General features: G+C 51.5%; 1 protein-coding gene across 2 annotated transcripts; it reads right to left on the bottom strand.

Moving 5' to 3' along the window:
- Positions 1 to 212: 212 nt before the first annotated feature.
- On the bottom strand, positions 213 to 20,036 carry DAGLB (diacylglycerol lipase beta). Of its 2 annotated transcripts, none has more exons than XM_077317034.1 (16): positions 19,882 to 20,036; positions 17,550 to 17,678; positions 15,186 to 15,337; positions 13,194 to 13,368; positions 12,848 to 13,109; positions 11,136 to 11,261; positions 10,431 to 10,558; positions 9,275 to 9,401; positions 8,261 to 8,344; positions 7,477 to 7,554; positions 6,608 to 6,688; positions 6,267 to 6,394; positions 5,367 to 5,435; positions 5,176 to 5,248; positions 3,811 to 4,067; positions 213 to 2,394 (listed from the first exon to the last, which is right to left on the bottom strand). In XM_077317034.1, exons 2-16 carry the CDS (start codon positions 17,642 to 17,644, stop codon positions 2,199 to 2,201), a joined length of 2,031 nt encoding a protein of 676 aa, XP_077173149.1. In that variant the 5' UTR covers positions 17,645 to 17,678; positions 19,882 to 20,036; the 3' UTR covers positions 213 to 2,198. The 2 variants fall into 2 exon arrangements, with proteins under 2 accessions (XP_077173149.1, XP_077173150.1); XM_077317035.1 differs by lacking the exon at positions 19,882 to 20,036 and adding an exon at positions 19,190 to 19,704.
- Between the last annotated feature and the right edge of the window lie 1,529 nt (positions 20,037 to 21,565).

A 21,565-nucleotide genomic window follows, 5' to 3' on the forward strand; every position in this document is an offset into this window, starting at 1 on the left:
AGCACAGGGGGAGGGTATTTAAGAGGGTATGGAGGAAGTGTTCTAGTGCAGGGGTAGTCAACCTGTGGTCCTCCAGATGTCTGTGGACTACAATTCCCATGAGTTTGCTGGCAGGGGCTAATGGGAATTGTAGTCCATGAACTTCTGGAGGACCACAGGTTTGACTACCCCTGTTCTAGTGTATAAAGATCAACGAAGAGGACACTACTTCCTTGAAGACAGGTTTTCCCTTTTTATTAAGAGAATGAAAATCAGGACTCTCACAAAAAAATGACACGGCAGGGAGCTACGTTCAGTAAGCCAAAACTTCATCTGGGAGGCAATCTAGGAGACGTCAAATGATCAAGGATGCAGGTGAGAAGCACGTTTAAAAAATACCATTTGACAAGCAGTCCAAATTATAGTTCAAGCAGGCAGCCAAACCATTAAATTCAGCTTCGATTTATGTCCTTTTAAACGAAAGCATAAATAGTCTGGTAACCGGTTTTTAACAGATTCCAATACATGATGTTCAGAGTTTCATAATTGCAATGTAATACCTTGAAGCAGGACACCGCGAACATGTATTTTTAAACGTGCAATCGGCATGCCCCATCTTCCAGAGTGGGCATATGTGACAACGGGTTGGACAAAACGCATTTCAACCCCCGACTGTTTTCGTAACGACTTGGGAGTAAAAAACCAAGGAAGCCTGGGGAAGTCCATGTCATCCCGCTCCAAGTAGTGAAAACCAGGAAGGACACATTCCAATACAGAAAACGGCTGGGTCGGCATGTAGAATGTTGCATCCCGTTCTAATTGCAACATCTTGTATTGAATGGCAACAGGACGCCACATACGAAGCGTCTTTACTTTGTTTCACTAGAGCTTGGTTTTCCGTCACTGCACCTAGGACTGTAGGTTAAATGTCCTCTTAAAAGTGTAGGGATGTCAGAGACAGGCAGGGATGGACACATGAATAGAAAGCTGAAAAATTTGGACTGAACAGAGCTCTGGCAAAACACGTTCGTGTTGGTTTTCTAAAAGAAGAATCCAAATTTCATAATTTCAGCAGCTAACCTAGGTGAGGTACACTTTGGGGTCAAAATGACCACCCTCTGCTCTCCTTCCTCGAAGGAAACCATTTTCCCTTCCCTGCCTCTGCTAGACGAAATCGGTAACAGCCTGAGATGACAAAGTGGGGGCTATACCCCTCCAGTCGTGCTGAATGCCGCCATGTGGAAACTCAGACAGGAGCACCCAAAAGCCAAATTCTGTTAGTCCTTGGAGCTCTGTAATCCTGCTGTAATGGATTAAGGTGGCGGCCGCTCCCTTGAAGATAACATCAACAGGTCCCACCCTACACTGGCAGCTGTGCTAAGTTTGCAACTCACAGTGAATCAGTAACCCACTGGGATTATGGGAAATAAACCTCTCAGCTGTGGTCTGAGATTGTACAGTCCGTACTTCCACCAGTGCGTGGAAGAGACGGGGTGGGGGACTGGTATCTGCTGGGGTTCTGCTTACTGAACCATCTGAATTGCACTACTTGTTAGTCTTCAATGAGGTTTAGATAGCAAAATACTTCAGGTTATGCGAATCAGTCTGTCTCCTTGCATTCAAGGGTATCCTACTGTAGAAAGTTAGACAGAGACTCCTGCCATTAATGACTGACATGGGTCTTCTTCACTCTGTAAACAAAAGTATTGCACGTGTATCCACACAGCATTTTAAGCCCAAGAATGCAAGATGCAACCTTTTCTCTGCAGGAAGGAAACACAAAATGTTTCTGCAGTCGAGCTGGAGTGCAACCTGCCCTTCGATCTACCTGTGGGGCCTAGAGGTCTTTAATGTAATACTTTGCTCCCACATCTTTCCCTTGGGGACTCACAAGGGGCGTGACCCGCTTCACTGTGGGAGCCACGTGAGTTCTCCTGGGACAGCCTCTGCCCCGTCAGTAGTGAGGACAGATCTAAAGCCTAGGAACTTTGTGGTTACTCACTCTAACCGCCATCCGCGTTCTTCCTCTGTCATGCTGTTCCTTTCGGCCGTGCCCCGAGCATCACTGACGGGTTCCACCCCTGCCTCGTGCAGAAATGGCTCAAGTCCAGCTGGGCAATTCCCAAAGAGCTGCATCTTTCCCCCGTTCCCCCAGAAACCGCCAGACGTGCCCCCAGGGAGGGGGGGGGGAAGGAGCCCGCAAGGCGCAGCTGCTGAAGTTATACGATGTTCGTCGAGTAGTCCCCCGCTGGCCGACAGGAAACGCAAGCGGCGCTTTCCTCGGCCAGGCTGTTCAGAGCTTTGAGCATGACGTCGGGCATGTGATCCGTCAGCATTTTCGGACTTATCAAAATGTTGCCAAAGGCCGTTTCTTTGGACCACCTTGCGCTATACTTGACGTCTGAGGAGCACCATCTGGGGGGGGGGGGGGAAAGAACACACATGAAGCTGCCAGGCAGAGCTTCCAGGTCCTTTTGTAACCTCAGATGCAAAGGCTCAAACCAGAGACCTCCTGCATGCCAAGCGGACGCTCTAGCACTGCATTGCGGGCCCTCCCCAAGCGTAATTTATTGTCTCCCCGTTCTCGGTGCTTTATTATGTCTCTGAAAACAACTCCCCCCTTCCTGCCTAATCTGCAGATGTTCTCAGGAAAAAGCCACTTTGGGCTTGAACGGCTGCCGAAGTGCACAAGCCACTATGTGGTTGCACCAGACAGATGTGTGTCCTAGCCGGTGGGAGAGGGAGAGGCACACTGCTCCATCCCTGGAGCCGGGGGGCCTTTCCAAAGAGGCAAGGAGGCATTAACTTTTTGACCCAATGAACGTCAGAGTCCACACTCTAAAACAGGGGTAGTCAACCTGTGGTCCTCCAGATGTCCATGGACTACAATTCCCATGAGCCCCTGCCAACGTTTGCTGGCTGGGGCTCATGGGAATTGTAGTCCATGGACATTGGAGAGCTGCAGTTTGACTACTGCAGTTTAGAGAGTTTCTCCCCCATCAGCAATTCTGGTTTTTTTCCATTTTCGGCTGTAACTGGAAGGAGCCAAGAAGCACATCTTTGCTGCTCCAGCCGAAGCTAAAACCATTGGGGTGGCTCAAATTGGCACAGACTAATATTAAGGCCAGCTGGATCCAGCTTGCTCCATCGGACCACTGGACATTGGGGGTCACGGGATGGGATCAGCTGCAAATGAAACCGGCACCACAAGCGAGAAGAGCCCGGCCACGCTGTGAGCCAGGGCAAAACGACAAAGCTAGCTGCATATTCACAATGAGAGCAGCCACCCCCTGGAGGCCCTGGTCAGATCTAGAAGCCCCATTCCTGGGCCTGGGCCAAACGGACCAACCGGAGAGAAGACCAATCGGAACAGGAGGCGAGAATGCAGAGCATGAGTCCCAATGGGCCTTTCAGGTGGCTGCTGGGAACGAGGGATCTTGAGGCCTTCATTGTGGGACAAGGCACAAAGGGCCATCTTGTAGGGCCTCTGCAGGCACAGGAGGCCATCCTGTGTGAAGGAGACGCTGGCCACCTCCAGAGGGGGATGTGAGGCTGTGCAATTCGGCAGGCGAATCGGCCGTTCCAGCTGGTAGCAGCTGCTTCGGCTGCCGAATCGCACCGCCCCGCCCCGCATTTCAAGCAGACCTCCCATATCAAAGTGGCAGGGTGGTGACTCTAAACCTGTCCACGGAATGGAGCACCCACTGTTCCTCTGGCTTTCAGCTGATGCGCAGGGCCTCTGTCTCCTCTCTCATTTCCTGAATGGGGACCTGGGAGGGGGCCTGCTGGGGAGGGGGAAGGGGGGAGCACATTGTTACCGTCCCCCTTTACCTCCTCGTGCTGTTTTCTTCTACGATGTGGATGATTCTGCCTGGGAGGAACAAGGGCGGGTACTGCGGGGGAGAATGCAAGGGCGACTCATCCATGGCCAGGGAGGTGTACGAGGCCGACTGGTGGACCAAAAGCCTCTCTTCGGCGAGGAGCGGCTGGGCCAGCGAGGCCTGGTTCCGGCCATCCAGTTCGGTGGGGAAGTTATCCGGGTCTCCGCCGAAGACTTCATACCAGCAGCCGTGCAGCAGGATCCGGTACTGAACAACAGAGGGAAACGGGGAAAGCTGCTTTTGCAAATGGGTGTTGGATTGATTCGCACACATGCAGACACCACTTGGGAGACCGGCATGGACTCGCACTGATTCTGGGCCTTTCCAAAACAGGGTGTGGGTACACAAGCTCTGGAGCTTGTGTGATTCCTCCCGGCACACACAGACCTCACACACCATGAGGGAACGTTTGAAACAAGTTCAGTTTTGATAAAATACCAACCCAAAGCCATGGGAGTAGATTGACAGAAGGCATATCTATTGAATTTATATTGTACTGTTGCACAATTCACGTTCCCTAAACCAGCCTGAGCCGCAAGGTATGTAAATGCAAAAAAACAACAATTTAAGTTGTTTATAAATGTATGGTTCTGGATACAATAATAACAACAAAATTTTTATTTTTATAGCCCTCCCGTCCCAGTTGGGTGGGTAAGAACAGGCATGTAAAGTTACTTTAATAACAGCTGATAAGAATTAAGTTTTCCAATTTGAATTATTATATGATTATGGTTCAGGGGTGGCCAAACTGCAGCTCTCCAGATGTCTGAGGACTACAGTTCCCATGAGCCCCAGCCATCACATACTCACAGGGGCTCATGGGGATTGTAGTCCAAGGACATTTGGTGATTGGCCACCCCTGTTAGTATGTTTTATCTTTATATAGTGACTGGGGAAGGCACTGGCAAACCACCCCGTATTGAGTTTGCCATGAAAACGCTGGAGGGCGTCGCCCCAAGGGTCAGACATGACCTGGTGCTTGCACAGGGCATACCTTTACCTTTATGTAAGGAAATTGAAATTGAAACGGACATTTAAAAAGTAGGGCGGCAGCTAAAAAAAGGAGATCTATGGTTTGATTTGTAAAAATCCCCAAGGCACTGGTTGCAAAATTGAGTACATCCTCCTACACAGCACCTGCCTCCTCAAGGAAAGCTCCCTGCAGGTTCACTGGGATCAGATGATCCGTGTCACGGAGGGGGGAAGGCAGAAGTCCAGGGAGCGAAAAAAGGAAGCCGGACTAACCCCGGCTTAGGAGGAATTCCCCCTCTTCCCTCCCCGCTCTACTGCACGTCCCCTCGTGCGTCTTTTTTACCTTGGGCCTGTTGCAGCTGGCCACGATCCTGATTATCCTCCTCTTCAGATCTTCCATGTTGGGCATGCTTAGCCTGGGTGAAGCGCAGCAATTGGGGGGGGGGGAGAAAAGAGGGAAGACAGACGCCTTGAGAGGGAGGCCGGAACCCCGATCGTCCTCTTCAAATAAGGCCTCACAGTCAAGATCCTTACCTGGGGACCACGTCCTTTCCGACGATGACCGACACGATAAACTGCTTTGTGTAATCTGCCAGCGATTTACTTTAAAAGGAAAGGGGAAAAAAAAGAGAGGGTAGTATAACAAGTTAAGCTGGCAGGAGGTTGCATTTGCAGCATGGGCTGATGCCATCAGGAGAAGAAGAATAAGAATTGGGTTTTATACCCCGCTTTTCACTGCCCAAAGGAGGAAGGAGTTGGTTCTTATAGGCCACTTTTCTCCATCTGAAGGAGTCTCAGAGTGGCTTATATTTGCCTTCCCTTCCTCTCCCCACAACAGACACCCTGAGGTAGGTGGGGCTGAGAGAGCTCTGAGAGAAACTGCTGCCAGAACAGCATCAGGGCTGTGACTAGCTCAAGATCACCCAGCTAGCTGAATGTGGAGGAGCAGGGAATCAAACCCGACTTGTTGGATTAAGATCCACTGCTCTTAACTATGACATCACGCTGGCTCTCAGGGTCCTTCGTACTGATGTTCCAACCAACCTTCACTTTTCATTTTTTTACGAGGGAATGGCTGAGTGAAATGGCTGGCTGGGTTCCGTCTCCCTGCTTGCTGCCGGCCCCCTCCCATGTGGCTTTAGTCCATGCAGGTCTCCTGTCGCCCGGAATGTCTTTGTGGTCAAACAGGCCCCCTCTCCCCTCTCCATTTCCCCCCAGCACAAAAGTTGGGTGGACTACACCTGTTGTGTTACACCTGTTCTGAAAACGAGTCCCACCACATGGGCCCCTGTAAAATGGTCTGGCCTACAGGGAAATGCCCTTGTTCCTTCTACACTTGACCACTGCTACCATTTCCCCCCCCAACCGGAAATTCATGACGCCTGATTCCTCTGGGGTGGGTCTTCTCTCCTGCCTCTTTGCCGACTTTCTTACCTTAACAAGCCCCCCGGGGGAGCAAAGGCATAACATCGCAGTGTCGGGAAAGTGTTTCTGAGCATGACGGCCAAGATGGAGGCCGTTCCTCCGCCTAAGCTGTGGCCGACTACCACCAGCTTGTACTCCTAGGGGCACAAAGGACCCGTGTTAAAAAGACAGAGAAGGGAGACGGCGTAACTCAGTGGTGGAAAACACGCTTTGCACTTGAGTCGGTGGCCCTGGCAGAGTCTCAGTCCTTCCTGGCAGGTGCTGGAACCAGGAGAGGGCCGGGAGAACCCAGGCCCACCAGAGGGGGGGCATCTCGGCTGTGACACGCTAGGAAAAGGGAAGCAACTCACAGGCGCGACAGTGAAGGCTTGATTCAAAATCCCGTCGTTGATGAGTCTTCTGTAGAGGTAGTTGGCAGCCTGGGTTATCCCCTACGAGACAGGAAGGGCAGGCTGACGGAAGCAGCAGGCAGCACCGCCCGAGTGCAAGACACCTTAGAGCAGGGGTAGTCAAAGTGCGGCCCTCCAGATGTCCATGGACTACAATTCCCAGGAGCCCCTGCCAGCAAACGCTGGCAGGGGCTCCTGGGAATTGTAGTCCATGGACATCTGGAGGGCCGCAGTTTGACTACCCCTGCCTTAGAGGGCATTGGAAGCAGCTGTTTCAGGAGTGGTCACCTCCACCCCTCGCTTCTCCCTCTCAAACTTGCCACACAAATTCTCCTCCTCCTCCTCCTCCTGGCCGTTTGGGGGTAGCCAACCTGGGCCTGGCAGCAGGCACAGAACCCCCCCCCACACACACACACACACACAAATACCTCCTATTCTGCTTCATGGTCTACTGCAGGGGTGGCCAATCTGGCTTCCCAGCTGTCCCCTGAGCCCCTGCCAGCAGCATGTTGACAGGGTCATGGTACATCCGGGGAGTCACAGTTTGGCCACCCCTGGACATCCAGGGAGTCACAGTTCGGCCACCCCTTGCCCGGCTGATTCCTGAACCTGCAGCCTTCCAAACAGGGACTTGAGGTCAGAAGGGCGATTTGCAATAATCAGAGGAACCGAAACCCAAGGCGAGCCCTGGCAGTCATCATCCGGAGGAGGGGTGGGGTGGGGAGAGAGAATAGCCAGGAAGCTGGGCCCATTGCTTCACGCCCACGGACCCCGCGCACTTTGGCTTTCCTGCCTTCAAAAGAAAACAGTCCCCAGAAATACTTGCCGACCTTATGCACGAGCCCGTTTTCCAGGATGTCTTCTAGAGTGATGGTTTCGCAGTCTGCGGAGAGATCCGTGAGGACGTCCTGGAGGCAAAGCAAGGAAGCAGCGGTCAAGCATTCCCCAGGTTTCCCGGATCTCGCTGGGGGCGGCAGATTTCAAGAAAACCCTCCCAAGAGACCTCTTGCTAATAGAGGGTCTCCTGACATTCACGTGCCCTGCGTCAGAAGCCACGGAGGTTTTACGAAGCATGGGCTGTGCGTAACGAAAAGATGGATTCTGACAAAATCTGCACAAATACAAAAAGCCTGAACTTGGTTTGTTCCTGCCAAAAAGGCTCCTGATATGGAAATAAGGTGTGTTATACAGGGCAGCGTACAAACGTATGCCACAAATTTCATGCCTGTGGCCATTTATTGCCACAAGGCCCCTGCACAGGAGTCTCGTTGTCTCAGCCCCCAAAGGCTGACCCTTAAGTCCCTCCCCACCATACAGTCCCCATTCTTGACTCAGTGTTTCCAAATTAACTTTCTTTGAATGTTGCAGCCGCAATTAAAATTTGTAGGAGGACGATTTGTGCTAAAGGACTTTGAGAGCCGGGCTATCTCAGAGTAGTCCCTTGACAGCTGGGACCGTGTGCGGACATCCTTATTCTGTGTCTTAGATTATTGTACTATAGGCTGCTTTTAATTTCTGATCTTATTGTGCCTCATTTTTTTTTCTCGTGCTGGCCTGTGCTGCTGGATGGCCGTCATAAAGAGTGAGTGACCGCTGCACACAAAAACACACTACCTCAAAGGACAAAGTCCCTCTCACGGCGACCACGATGGCCTCTTTTTTGTGATCCAACGCGACATAGAAGGGGATCTCGAAAATCTGAAAGGCAAGGGAGAAGGTGTGAAACCGCAAGATTTGTGTTTGTGTCTTAGCCACAACAAGGGAAGGAGCAGCAGGAATCACACTGCAAATGGACCGGCAGAGGTGGTCAAACTGTAGCTCTCCAGATGTCCATGGACTACAATTCCCATGAGCCCCTCCCGGGGCTCATGGGAATTGTAGTCCATGGACATCTGGAGAGCCACAGTTTGGCCAACCCTGGACTACAGGATCCCACTCTTATGGGATCATTTAGGGTCGATGGGCCTGAGAGTTTGCCTTTTGAAGGGTGTTTTTTCCCAGTCACTGTTCAAATTGATCAGGAGGAGGAAGCTATAGCAAGGTAACGGCTTCAATGCTAACAATGCAATCCGAAGCAAATCTGCTCGGAAGCCTACTGAAGTGGCTCAGTGGGGCTTACTCCCCGAGAAAAGCTCTTCGGATAGCACTGTAGGTTTTCTGTTTTCTAAAGGTTTTGACAGCATTCTCATCCCCTGTGCCTAACGGTAACATGGAAGCCAGCGGAGAACTCATGGCTATGGGATAGAATCATAGAGTTGGAAGGGACCTCCTGGGTCATCTAGTCCAACCCCCTGCATGCACTATGCAGGACACTTACAACCCTCTTGCTCATCCATTGTCACCTGCCACCCCCTTGAGCCTTCCCAGAATCAGCCTCTCCGTCAGATGGCTCTCCAGCCTCTGTTTAAAAATCTCCAAAGACGGAGAACCCTCCACCTCCCGAGGAAGCCTGTTCCACTGAGGAACCGCTCTGACTGTCAGGAACTTCTTCCGGATGTTTAGACGGAATTTCTTTTGAATTAATTTCATCCCATTCGTTCTCGTCTGTCCCTCTGGGATGGTGTGCTAGACCCTGGCTTTATTCACAAAGACCGAACCGGAAAAATGTAGCACGTCAAAACCGCTTACTTTATTGTGAAAACTGATGTGGATGAAGTCTCTGTACTGCAGCCCTGTGATTTTTAAGATGGACCCAAAGTTCATGTTCAGGTGGTCACGGCCCATGATATCGGCCTCTACTGGGCTGCTTCTGCAACTTGGGAAGAAGAAAACAGAAAGCGAGATTCGAACATCCAAATGAGTGGAAGGTCCTCTGGAGAGGAAGCGTGTGACCTGCTCTCCCAAAGAAAGTTAACATTTCTTGGCACACGGTACCCCAAGAGGCACAGGAGTCTAATCCTATGCACATTTCCTTGGGAGAAAGCACCCCAGACTGAGCAGGACATGCTTCTAAATCAGGGGTGGTCAAACTGTGGCCCTCCAGATGTCCATGGACTACAATTCCCATGAGCCCCTGCTAGCGAACACTGGTTGGTTCTTATATGCCACTTTTCTCTCCCAGAAGGAGGCTCAAAGCGGCTTACATTCCCCTTCCCCTTCCTCTTCCCTCAACAGACGCCCTGTGAGGGAGGTGAGGCTGAGTGAGCTCTGACAGGACTGCTCGTTCAGAACAGCTCTAACAGGACCAGGACTAGCCCAAGGTCACCCAGCTGGCTGCACATGGAGGGGAATCCAACCCAACTCTCCAGATTAGAAGCTGCCGCTCTGGACCACTAAACCACGCTGGCACCAGTCCTCCTCTGCAGGGCCGTGGCTGAATGAACAGGGCTGCGAACAAACAGCCCAGCCAGTTTCAAGGGTAACCAGGAGAGCAGGCAGAACACCCTTCCTGGTGGCCTCCAGCCTGCAGCCTTTCCAGGTCCTGGGGGGAGGGAGAGGCCCCACACACACCTCCAATCCAACACCTGTTGTACTCCGGAACGCGATGGGCTTGGCCCCTAGTTTTACCATAACTATCTGTTGTCTGCCTTGAGTTCTAAAGGGTGTGATCGCCTCGTAAACACTGGCCAACGATCCTTCATGCTACATTACTAGGCCTCTCGCAAAGCTCACAGACACGTCTCCTGGACACAGCGTTTATGGATTTCTGGCAACACAGTTCTGAGAACGGGCTGGGGTGACTGGGGGAACTGGACAGCCCAGCCTCCCTTGGCAGTGAATCTCCAGACGACACGCAACTTTGAGACCCGGCTGAAGGGACGCCTCTGGCCGCGCGCTGACCTACCAGTCACTTTTGAGCTTGCAAAGCCCCGTGAACGGATTGGCCAGGAGGTAGTACGCCCAGCCGTAAGTGGAGGCGGCAAACTTCATGTAGTGCGCGGCGTTCTCGATCTCGGCCTCCAGATCTTCGGCCTGGGGGAGAAGCAGAGACAAAGTCACGGTTTACAGCGGTCTGTGGTTCCTAAGATGAACAAACCGGTGAAATCAAGACGGTGCGCCAAATGCCAAGTTCCTGACCAGAGGAGGCCGGCGGGGGGCTCCTTTGAAATCCCCCTCCTTTCCGAACATGCTCTCTCGACACACGCTAGGGGGAAAACTGGGAGAAAACGTCACACCCTGGCGGTCTAAGCAGCACGAAGAGCATAACCGCTTTGCGCTCTGTAGGACAGCCCAGGGGAGGAATATAGCCTTTCCTGCCTCCGATAAGCTGACCACGGGTGTGAGTTGCAAATCTCTTCTGGACAAAACATCGTCACAAAAAGGAGGATCAGGCCCGACCCCCATCACCCCATAGTGCCAGGGAGCTTCTACAGTGGAAGAGCTTCGCTGGCGGAAGGAGGAAGCTGCAACCCTCAGCTTTCCAGGGGTCCCAAAAGCGCCAGATGTGACGGGAACCAACACCAGCTTCACAGCTCCTGGGCTTTGGGATCTCACAAGCTTCTAACAGCTGCCCAGGGATCCATCCAGCTCTACTAAGACGTTGGCTTACCCCCGGAGAGAGTGGGGACTGAGTCAGCTCTTCCTCAGGAACTTTAGGGCAGTTCTCCACCTTGTCCTGCTCCTGGTGAAGCAGCGTCAGACCAGCAGCGACATCACTGGGCACCAGGTCGGTGTCCTGCAGAAAGAAAGAAAGAGAAATCCTTTTGGAAACGGAACAGGCACAAGCAGGTAAGTGTATCTCGGAAGGAATTCGAGCCATGTGCTCACATCACTTCAGGGAGCCAGGATATTACACGAGAACAAAGTTTGTTGGTCTTAAACAGGCCGCTGGACTCAAAAGTTTAATTCTGTCTTGGGGTGGATGCACATGAAAGCTTCTAGTAGCATTAAGCCTGGCTGGGCTTCCAGGGGCCACTGGACTCCTCTGTCTTGATACTGCATGGTCACCGGAGAGGCCTTCGTTCAGTTTGAGCCAGCAGGGTGTCCTGGTTGGGGGTTGAGGGTTTAGAGACACTCTGGCTCAAGCTTGTAATGAATTTTGGCTGGTTTGTGAATTCCAAGATTGTGGCAGGTCAGCAGGCATTAATTTTCAAGCATTTCTGTGGTGGTTCATGAATGGAGACGTTTCCAGACAGACTGTCTCCACTCAATCTAAATGTTTACTAAACTTCAAAGCTGGGGGGTGTAGGGGGGTGGAAATTGGAGGATATGAAAAGGGGAATCCAGGGGAAGTTCCTTCAATTTTGATCACTCTAAACTGCACAGGATCTGTTCTTTACACTCCTGAGCCTGCACCTGTCATGTCCCCAGAAAGGGGAAGGAAAGGCATGGAAAAGCTCAGCAATTCTGGTAAAAAGCACCTTCTTTGGGGGCTCTCTCAGTGCAAATTAAATTATTACCAAACTTGGAGGGCCGGTACAGGAGAGTCAGTCAGAGATCCCCTGCAAGTTTGGTCTCTCTAAAACGTGGAAGGGGGAATTCTACCGATTCAAACCAATTCCTTTGGCACCACATTTCATGAAGATTCACGGTTTACAAACCCAGCACACCACGAACCGAAGTGCATTTCTCTGATTTGTTCCCATCCCTGTCAGTCAGTTCATTTATTACGGTCTCCGACCAACACATCCCTATCTGTCAAAGCAGGTCGTGACTGAGGCCACTCCTCCGAGCTGCCTCCCAGCAAGGGCAGCCGGAAGCCTTTTGACAATGAACACAGAGTTTCTATTGAGTCCTCAGAACCAACAGACCGGCCCTGTGAAAATATGCTTAATACCCTTTCCAGAACGATCTAAGAGAGCCTTTCTCAACCTTTTTTACTGTTGAGAAGCCCCAGAAACATCCTTCAGGCTTCGAGAAACCCCAGAAGTGGCGCGATCGTGCAGAATAGGAATGGGAAGCCCACCCGGGCCCCGCTCTTCCCACCCCCTGCAGAAAGGGGGAGGCCGACATGACAATATATGGTGCTATCACCTGATAAAGGTTGAACAAGTTTTAAAAATATATGAGAAATTGATTCACTCCCACCCATTCAGGAAACCCTTCCAGGGCCATCAAGTGTGCTCGAAAACCTGGAGAATATCTAAGAGAGATCGTGAAGTCCTGTGGCAAAAAGTTAACTCCGTGTCGTTCAGAGAAGCCCTTCATTTTGTCTGCCCATCACGTTCACGGGGTGTCCCCGAGTCCTCTTGGGACAGAGGAGAGGTTCTCTATCCCCCTGCTGCGTAATTTTATAAACCTCTCGCCTGCCTCCCTTCTTACTGAGAAATAGGTCCGGAAGAGTTCTGCGATGCTGGTGAAAGCCACTCTGTGGTCGTCGTTCTGCACGATGCAGCAGCATAGCAACCGGATCCTTTTCTCCCAGACGCGGGTGGCCGTCTTCTTGACGTTGTAGAACAGCTGGTCCGACTGGCTGCTCTCCAGGTTGCGGCCGGGACTACCGGAAAGGTACAGGCTCCTTTTCCCGCCCAGCGGGTCGAAGACGATGACGACGGCCACGAGGGTGAAGACGATGATGACCCAGCTGCCGGGCAAAGCGGAAGAGGGGCCGTGTAAACGCCAGGCGAGCTCAGGCGGCCGGGCGGCACAGAGGGCCGAGCGTCCTTACCTGGCGATCACCGTCCCAAAGATGGCGCTGATCACAGTCCTGTCGCAAATGAGGCCGCGGTCTGACACCCAGACGGCTCCGACGACAGCCCAGATCAGCTCCGGCAAGAAAAGGGCCAGGCGCAGGTAGAGCAGCTTAGGAAGAGACTTCCTTGGCCCAGGATTGGAAATGGTTCCTGAAAAGGACAGGAGGCAGTAAGCGGAACGCAAGCGGAATGAATCCAGAAGAAGGAGAGTTGGTTCTTAAAGGCCGCTTTTCTCTACCCGAAGGAGGCTCAGAGCGGCTTCCAGTCGCCTTCCCTTTCCTCTCCCCACAACAGACACCCTGTGAGGTGGGTGAGGCTGAGAGAGCCCTGAGATTCCTGAAGAAGAAGAAGAGTTGGTTCTTATATGCCGCTTTTCTCTACCCAAAGGAGTCTCAGAGCAGCTTACAGTCGCCTTCCCTTTCCTCTCCCCACAACAGACACCCTGTGAGGGAGGGGAGGCTGAGAGAGCCCTGAGATTCCTGAAGAAGAAGAAGAGTTGGTTCTTATATGCCGCTTTTCTCTACCCAAAGGAGTCTCAGAGCAGCTTACAGTCACCTTCCCTTTCCTCTCCCCACAACAGACACCCTGTGAGGGAGGGGAGGCTGAGAGAGCCCTGATATTCCTGCTTGTTCAGAACAGCTTTAGCAGTGCTGTGGCGGGCCCAGCTGGCTGCATGTGGGGGAGCGGGGAATCAAACCCAGTTCTCCGGATTACAGACTGCTGCTCTCAAGCGTGACACCAGTGGTTAACCAGAAGAAAATACACGCACACCTCCTAAGTGCTGTAAGATTTCAAGTAACAGAGAACGGGGAGTGGGTATAAGCACAGAATTCAAAGAAAACAACCGATTTTTAAGAATATCAGAAAAGCCCTGCTGGATCAGACCAGGCTTCCATCTAGTCCGCCGAGCCCAAGGCCACCCAGCTGGCTGCATGTGGGGGAGCGCAGAATCGAACCCGGCATGCCAGATTAGAAGTCTGCATTCCTAACCACCACACCAAACTGGCTCTCAAGGACTCTCTCAGCTATAAAATACACTTTGGTTTTGTTAGACTGCTTATCAAGAACTACATTCCAGAGGGGGACAGGCCGTCTTCTCTGCCTGGTAAGAACCGAGGACTTGAACCAGGACCGACCAAGATGTTGAATTATAGCCAGTCCCTAATAGCGGAATGCTCAGTCCTTTTCTTTACCATATCAGTGTAACCGTAACACAGGCCGGTGGTGGAATGTGTGGGCATGTTGCCACTGATATATGGGGCCCCCATAGGGCACTCAGGTCTTAGCTTCCAAGATCTGACAAGACAGGGCTAGGCTCTGCCATCCAGGTCAGGGCAGTGTTACAAAGAGCCCTCAAGTCTGTATTGGTTAAGAGTGGCGGCTTCTAATCAGCCCAGGCTGGATTCTGGAGATTTTTGGTGGGCCTGAAATTGGGGTCACTGTGGGAGGGCAGGTGGTTGTGAGTGTCCTGCCTTCCGCAGGGGGTTGGACCAGATGACCCCGGAGGTCCCTTCCTACTTTACGATTCTATGAGCCGGGTTTGATCCCCGCTTTGCCGCATGCAGCCGGCTGGGTGACCCTGGGCTAGCCACAGTGCTGATCGTGCTGTTCTGACCAAGCAGTCCTGTCAGAAGCTCCCTCAGCCTCACCAGGCTGCCTGCGGTGGGGAGAGGAAGGGAAAGCGATCGTGAGCCACCCTGAGACTCCTTCAGGCAGTGGAAAGCAGGGTATAAAAACCAACTCTTCTTCTTCTTCTTCAGTCTGCTTTTGATGACGCTGCAGAGTTTTCAAGGGAAAGAGAGATTCAGAGGGGATTTGCCATTTCCTGCCTATGTGAGGCGACCTTGGACTTCCTCATGATCCCCCATTCAAGGCTGAACCCCAGCTTGGCTTCCGAGACAGGACCAGACTGGGCTAAGGCTGGGCCATTTGGCTCAGGGCAGGACGTCATCTGCAGCAACACTTACCCTGCATGCTGACGTAAACAATAGCCGACATAGCACAGATTATAGCTGCCAGGAGGACGAGGAGGACCAGCAGGTAACTGTGCAACAGCCACCCACCGGGGCAGTCCAGCTGTGCTTTGTGCATCAAGTACAAAACCAGAATGCCAATCCACCTAAGGGGAGGAGATGACAGGAGGATTCTCAATCAAAAAACCAGAATACAAAGGCAGGGATACTCCGACACCCTGCAGAGTCACACCTGTATTTAATTCACAATGGGGAACACAGCGACACACTGAGGGAGGCAGAAATCCAGCCCCTTTGCTCTGAGCAGGTGAATAATCTCACTAGTCCATGACCATTTTGGCACGGCAAATAAACCAATAAAGTCACCTTCCTCCCTTCCCCAGTCAGTATCAGCAAGACCATCTTTTAAATAGACTCAGGTGGGTAGCTGTGTCGGTGTGAAGCAGCAGGACAAATGTTGTGTCCTGTGAGACCTGTAATTTTGTGTCCTGTGACACAGCTTGATTTGAGGTACAAGCTTTTGTGTGCTCACACGCTTCCTCAGATACAACGTCGCGGAACGAGAGAGATCAGTTCATACTTGTGGGCAAAGCGTGAGAGTGAATTTACAGACAGCACAATGAAAACGGTTAACAAATACATGTGGCTCATTATGCTCTTAAATGTGGACATCGTTATTGAACACAGAACCTTTCCCCCTGCAATCCAAACGGCTAGACCCACATGGCGACCCGCCTGACACAAGTTCTTGAAGCATGGCCCACAAGCACCATCGGGGCCAGGGACCACCTCGCTGCCTTTCCAGCATGCTGCTACGCCGATCAAAAGTGACGGGACCTGCCTGCTTTTCTGTATGTCTGAACCACTTTTCAGTCCTTTCCCATTAGGCCAGCTGGCGTGTTCTACTGCGTGTGTGAGACTCCAAACCAGGTCTTGGTCAAAGACCACCTTCGCCATTTACGCCCCCTGAAGAGCACGACGCTCAGCAAATGCCAACCTGCTGGAGGTCCCTGTCCCCAACAATATGGGCCTGGCCTTGAGCTGAACCAGGCCTCTTCTGCCCTGCTTCCAGTCTGACGGAATGAGCTGCCAGTGCAAGCTGAGCCCTTAGGGCAGGGGTAGGCAAGCTGTGGTCCTCCAGATGTCCATGGACTACAATTCCCATGAGCCCCTGCCAACGTTTGCTGGTAATTGTAGTCCATGAACATCTGGAGGACCACAGGTTGACTACCTCTTCCTTAGGGCCCTCCCTAAGTTCCAAAGGGACTGCAAAATGGCGCTCTTCCACCAAGCAGTTGGTGGAGGCCAAGGTTACACTTCTACCATCTGAGTTGGCCCCCCTCGCCTAGTCCTCTGGCCCTGGCCGCTCTCCCTCACCTGAGTCTAGTCGCTAACTGGATTTCCAAACTAATACTAATGATAAATTAAATTTATCATTAATAAATTAAATCCTAAATTGCTTTAGGATGCTTAGGGCTGATCCTGCGTTGAGCAGGGGGTTGGACTAGATGGCCTCTATGGCCCCTTCCAACTCTAGGATTCTATAAATGAATTTTTATTTCTATCCCGCCCGTCCAATGCTCAGGATGGGCAGCAACAGTAAAACAAACACAGAGGTTAATTCAAGCGGGTTGCCGTGTTGGTCTGAAGTAGCACAACAAAAACAGAGTCCAGGAGCACCATTAAGACCAAGAAAGATTTATTCAAGGTGGGAGCTTTCGAGTGTGTGCACCTTGAATAAATCTTTCTTGGTCTTAAAGTTGGTATTGGACTCTGTTTTTGTGACAGAGATTGATCTTTTTAAAATATTACAATTTGTAATTTCCTGTCATTTGTGCCCCCAACAAGAATCCCAAAAAGAGGAGGTGTTTGGCAAATGTTAGTCCTACAGGGGATGATATAGGACGGAGAGGTTTGTATATATATTACACAGACTGACTTTTACGACTTTTAAACCTTTTATTGTATGAGGATGCTATTCGTATCTGCTGTCCCAAAACCTTTTTGGAGAAGGGTGGCTCAGAAATCTAACAAACAAACAAATAAAAACTATCAGGAGGAGATTTGTTCCAGGGTCCCAGGTCAGGGGACCGGAGAATCGAATTGTCCTCATGAGGACACAATGGGTCGGAACCCCCATCTTTGACATCCCCCCCAGCACCTCTCATTTTAGAAAATTATATGCTTTGCAACAAGCCAAACGTAACAGTGTGAAGCAGATACAGAGAGTAGCTGTGTTGGCCTCCAGGAGCACCTTAGAAAACCACAAGACTCTTCTTTGGAGGGGGTATAACCTCCCGAGAGTCAAAGTCCCTTCCATCAGGCACACAGAGGCAGTAGCAAAGCCGTCACCCTTACCAGCTCAACCGGATGAAAAGCTCAAAGGCTCCCGGGAAGACAAAGTCGTCACTGCCGATGGCCCAGCGTCTCCCGAAAATCACCATCCCAGGCATCCTGGAGGCCCCGCCTGCTGCTGTGCCTCACCTCCTGGGAAAGAACAGATGTGAATACCCAACCCTATTTGGGCTCAAGCCACCCTCTTGCTCCTGCTAAAGTAGCCACCCGATCACGGCTGCCCTTATTCAGCCCGTCTCCCAGCTCAGAAAGATCTTTCCCGAGATACGCAGACCAGAACGGAACACGGGATTCTAAATGAAGTCAATATTTACAATATTGGCGGCTTTCTTTTCAAGCCCCTTTCCTAATGATCACACAGAAACCGTCTGTATTTTCACCACATACTAGACGAAAACGGACTGTCTTATGGGGCACCTCAAAAGACTTACTGTGGCATAAGCATTTGTGGACCAAGACAAAAACTTAAGCCACAGCAAATCGATAGGACCTTAAGATTCCTCAATATTCTTGGTTCATTTCTCTGAAATTCTCTTGAATTTCATACAGCCCATTTCTGTGCAGGGCCCAATTATTTCCTCTGGGAAAGTCCAGTGCACATTTTACCATCCCAAGAAGAAGAAGAGTTGGTTCTTATATGCCGCTTTTCCCTACCCGAAGGAGTCTCAAAGCGGCTTACATTCGCCCTCCCTTTCCTCTCCCCACAACAGACACCCTGTGAGGGAGGAGAGGCTGAGAGAGCCCTGAGATTACTGAAGAAGAAGAGTTGGTTCTTATATGCTGCTTTTCTCTACCCAAAGGAGTCTCCCTCACCCTGTGAGGGAGGTGAGGCTGGGAGAGCCCTGATATCACTGCTCAGTCAGAACAGTTTTATCAGTGCCGCAGGGAGCCCAAGGCCACCCAGCTGACTGCATGAATCGAACCTGGCATGCCAGATTAGAAGTCCGCACTCCTAACCACTACACCAAACTGGATCTCAACAAAGCACCACAAACACAGCTCACATTCTTGAGTGTGGTAATCATCTCATCTCATTCTTCTACATATTTATATGCTGCCCAGCAGGTTAACCAAGGCTACTCGAGATAAAAAGAAATCATTAAAAGTATCATTTACAACATCCTAACATTAAGCTGCAATTATAAGCAATGAGACAGAGACAATATAAGCGTTAGCTATTGTTTCAGGAGCCTGCTGAATCAACAAAACCTGCCCAGCTGATCCCCCGGGAGAGAATTCCACTCGCATCCATAAGAAGAAATCTTCCCAATCAGGTCAAGGTTCCACCGAACCGGACACCTTGTTTTCCCTTGGACCAAACTGGAGTCAAATCCTTAACCGAAAGGTGTGTCACTGACAACCGCATCTAGAAATCTTTTGAACTCGGACATGTAAACCGGAATCATTTTTCCCCGCAGAATCAAAATCGCTCCGAATTTACAGAGATGAATTTGTTCTTTTCAACTGCACAATATACTTCTGTAAGCTGCAGCCGCTCTCTAGCAGCTAAACGTTATTATAAGATCATAATAATTTTCTTTTTATAGCCCACCCTTCCCGGTTGGCTTAGCATAAAACAGCTATTACCACAAATAAAATAAAAAGCAAGCATTCAAAAGTGCCACTGAATTCCGGCTTCCCACCTGCCGTATCAAGATTACAGAGGAGTCCAAGGGATGACGCCAGCTGACCCACAAAAGCAATCCATTCCGTTAAAGGAGCCACCGGGCTCTTCTCACTCCCCTGGAAAGCGGGTTACCCCCAAAAGCCCACCAGAAAGGGCACGAGGACCTCCGTCCGGCCTCACAAGCTGCCCCCCACCTCCCCCCATAGCTGGGGCTGCCAACTTTGGGTCTGGAGATGCCTGGAGGCTTGGGGGGTGCAGCTCAGGGAGGGCCACACATGCCACACGCCCCACCCTCGGAAGACTCACAGCCCCCCCCCCCCAAGTCCCACCCTCTACCCCATGCAGGCTCAGCCTCAAGCGTCCATGCCAGAAGAGTTCCAGGCCCCACCTGGAGGCTGGCAACCCTACGCCAGGCAGGCCTGGGCCCTCAGGTGCACTGCCACTGGACTGGGAGGCTCTGCTTTGGCTGGGGCAGCTAAGAGGCACTGAAAGACCCTCAGTTCTCATTCCCTGACCCCCCCCACCCTGTTATTTTATTATTATTACATTATTATTACTAATAATAATAATAGGGTCTCCCCCCTCCCGTCGGCCACTGCGCCCCCTGCTGCAGCTGCCCCCCCCCCGCAGCCTCGTCCCCCCTGCGGGTGCCCGGATGTAGACCTCGGCGCGCGTGCCCCTCTCCCCAGCCAAGCAGGGGTCACCTACTGACAGCGCGGCGTCATGACGCACTCACGTCCCCCTCGACATTCTTTTCAGGCCAGCCGCAGGCGGGCGACGGCGACGGCGACGACGCATGCGCGCTGTTCGGCGGCCGGCCCAGGTGTGCCGGGCGGGGGAGAGGCGCGTGCGCAGAAGTGGGGAGGCGGGGCCAAGGGCTCTTTCCTGTCAAAGCGAGTGTTTTTTTTTTTTGACGGTTCGGATTAGATGGAGGCGTGGCTGAAGCGTGGCCCGACGGGGGCGGATGGACTACAATTCCCGTGAGCCTCTGCCGATTGGCCATGCTGGCAGGGGCTCATGGGAATTGCAGTCCATGGACATCTGGAGAGCCAGCTTGGGCTCCCCTCATTAAGTTGCTTTCGGAAGCCTTGAAAACGGCTTGACTCCTTTAACAGCTTCAGGATGTGTGTGCTTAGGTCAGTCTGGGCAAACTGTGGCCCTCCAGATGTCCATGGACTACAAGTCCCATGAGCCCCTGCCATTGGCAGGGGCTCATGGGACTTGTAGTCCATGGACATCTGGAGGGCCGCAGTTTGCCCACCCCTGGTCTGGGCTTTAAAAGCCACGCCTTCCGACGCCTATTTTGAAAGTTTGTGGTTAGTGATTTGTATCTTCATGTATTAAAGACTGATCAGGGTGTGAATATTCATGCCCACGTAACTGGAGGTGTGCGTGAGGAGCACATAACGAGTTGCAATGCAATAAAACAGATTTAATTATAATAATTTAAGTGTCAGATATTCATCTCCGATAAAATGGCTTAATTAAAAAACCTCAGGGTTTCCTAGGCAGTACCACCCTCTCTGCCACGAACTCAATAGGGCAGGCTCTCTCAAGCCAAGGGTTTCGTGACAGCCCTGGAAGGGTTTTCTGAATGGATAGGAATTAATTTTGATATATATATTTTAAAAAATTGTTATTTATCGAGTGAGATCACCATATATGGCCGTGTCAACCCAACCCACCCTTCCAAAATGGCCATTACTGGGGCTGGAGGAGGACGTCGGGTTGGATTCTGCATGATTCTGCATGATCACACCACTGCAGGGGTTCCTTGAAGGCTGAAGAATATTTTGGGGGTTTCTCAACGGTAAAAAAGTTAAGGCTGACCTAAGAGGCCCCACAATTGAGTGACGACAGTCAATACCCTCCCCCCGCCCCACTTTCATCAAAATCTACCCCTCCTATATGCAAAACCCCTCTATTTTCCCATAGCAAATGGGGAGGGGGAGGCCGTCCTCAAAGACCTATGTCCCTCGTTACGGGAAGTCCCTAGCCGCCAAAAAAGAACCACAGACCCGTCATCATTTATGACCGAAAACGGTTGCTCAGAACGTCCAGGACTTTGGCTGCTGTTGACGGTCTGGGATGGCCTCCACTTGCAGGGGAGGGAGAGTCGAGTTTTACGCAAGCTGCACATTCAATGAATTAGACAAAGCCATAGAGTGAGAAAATATATTTGCAACAGGTTACACATTCATCTGAGCAACAAGCAGAGTCTGAGGCGGAGGCCTGCACTTCACCGGATCAGAGTTCAACGCATCGTGCGGCAAATTATCGGGCCACCCCTCCGAATCAAGAACCCTGGTCACCTTCCTGTTTTCCCTATACTTCCCACCTCAACCCATTCTCCACCGTTGAACTCAACATTGGGAAAGCAAAACAAAAACCA

Source organism: Paroedura picta, chromosome 17 (assembly GCF_049243985.1).
Source record: "Paroedura picta isolate Pp20150507F chromosome 17, Ppicta_v3.0, whole genome shotgun sequence".
In the NCBI taxonomy this organism is placed as follows: Eukaryota; Metazoa; Chordata; class Lepidosauria; order Squamata; family Gekkonidae; genus Paroedura; species Paroedura picta.

What these genes read in the sequence shown, in the direction of transcription:
- DAGLB (XM_077317034.1), bottom strand. Translation starts at nt 17,644, where the DNA reads ATGCCTGGGATGGTGATTTTCGGGAGACGCTGGGCCATCGGCAGTGAC. An exon ending in GAGGGACTTTGTCCTTTGAG is followed by an intron (nt 7,555 to 8,260) that starts GTAGTGTGTTTT and finishes CTTTGCCTCCAG; the next exon opens with GACGTCCTCACGGATCTCTC. An exon ending in CCCCCGGGGGGCTTGTTAAG is followed by an intron (nt 5,436 to 6,266) that starts GTAAGAAAGTCG and finishes TTCCTTTTAAAG; the next exon opens with TAAATCGCTGGCAGATTACA.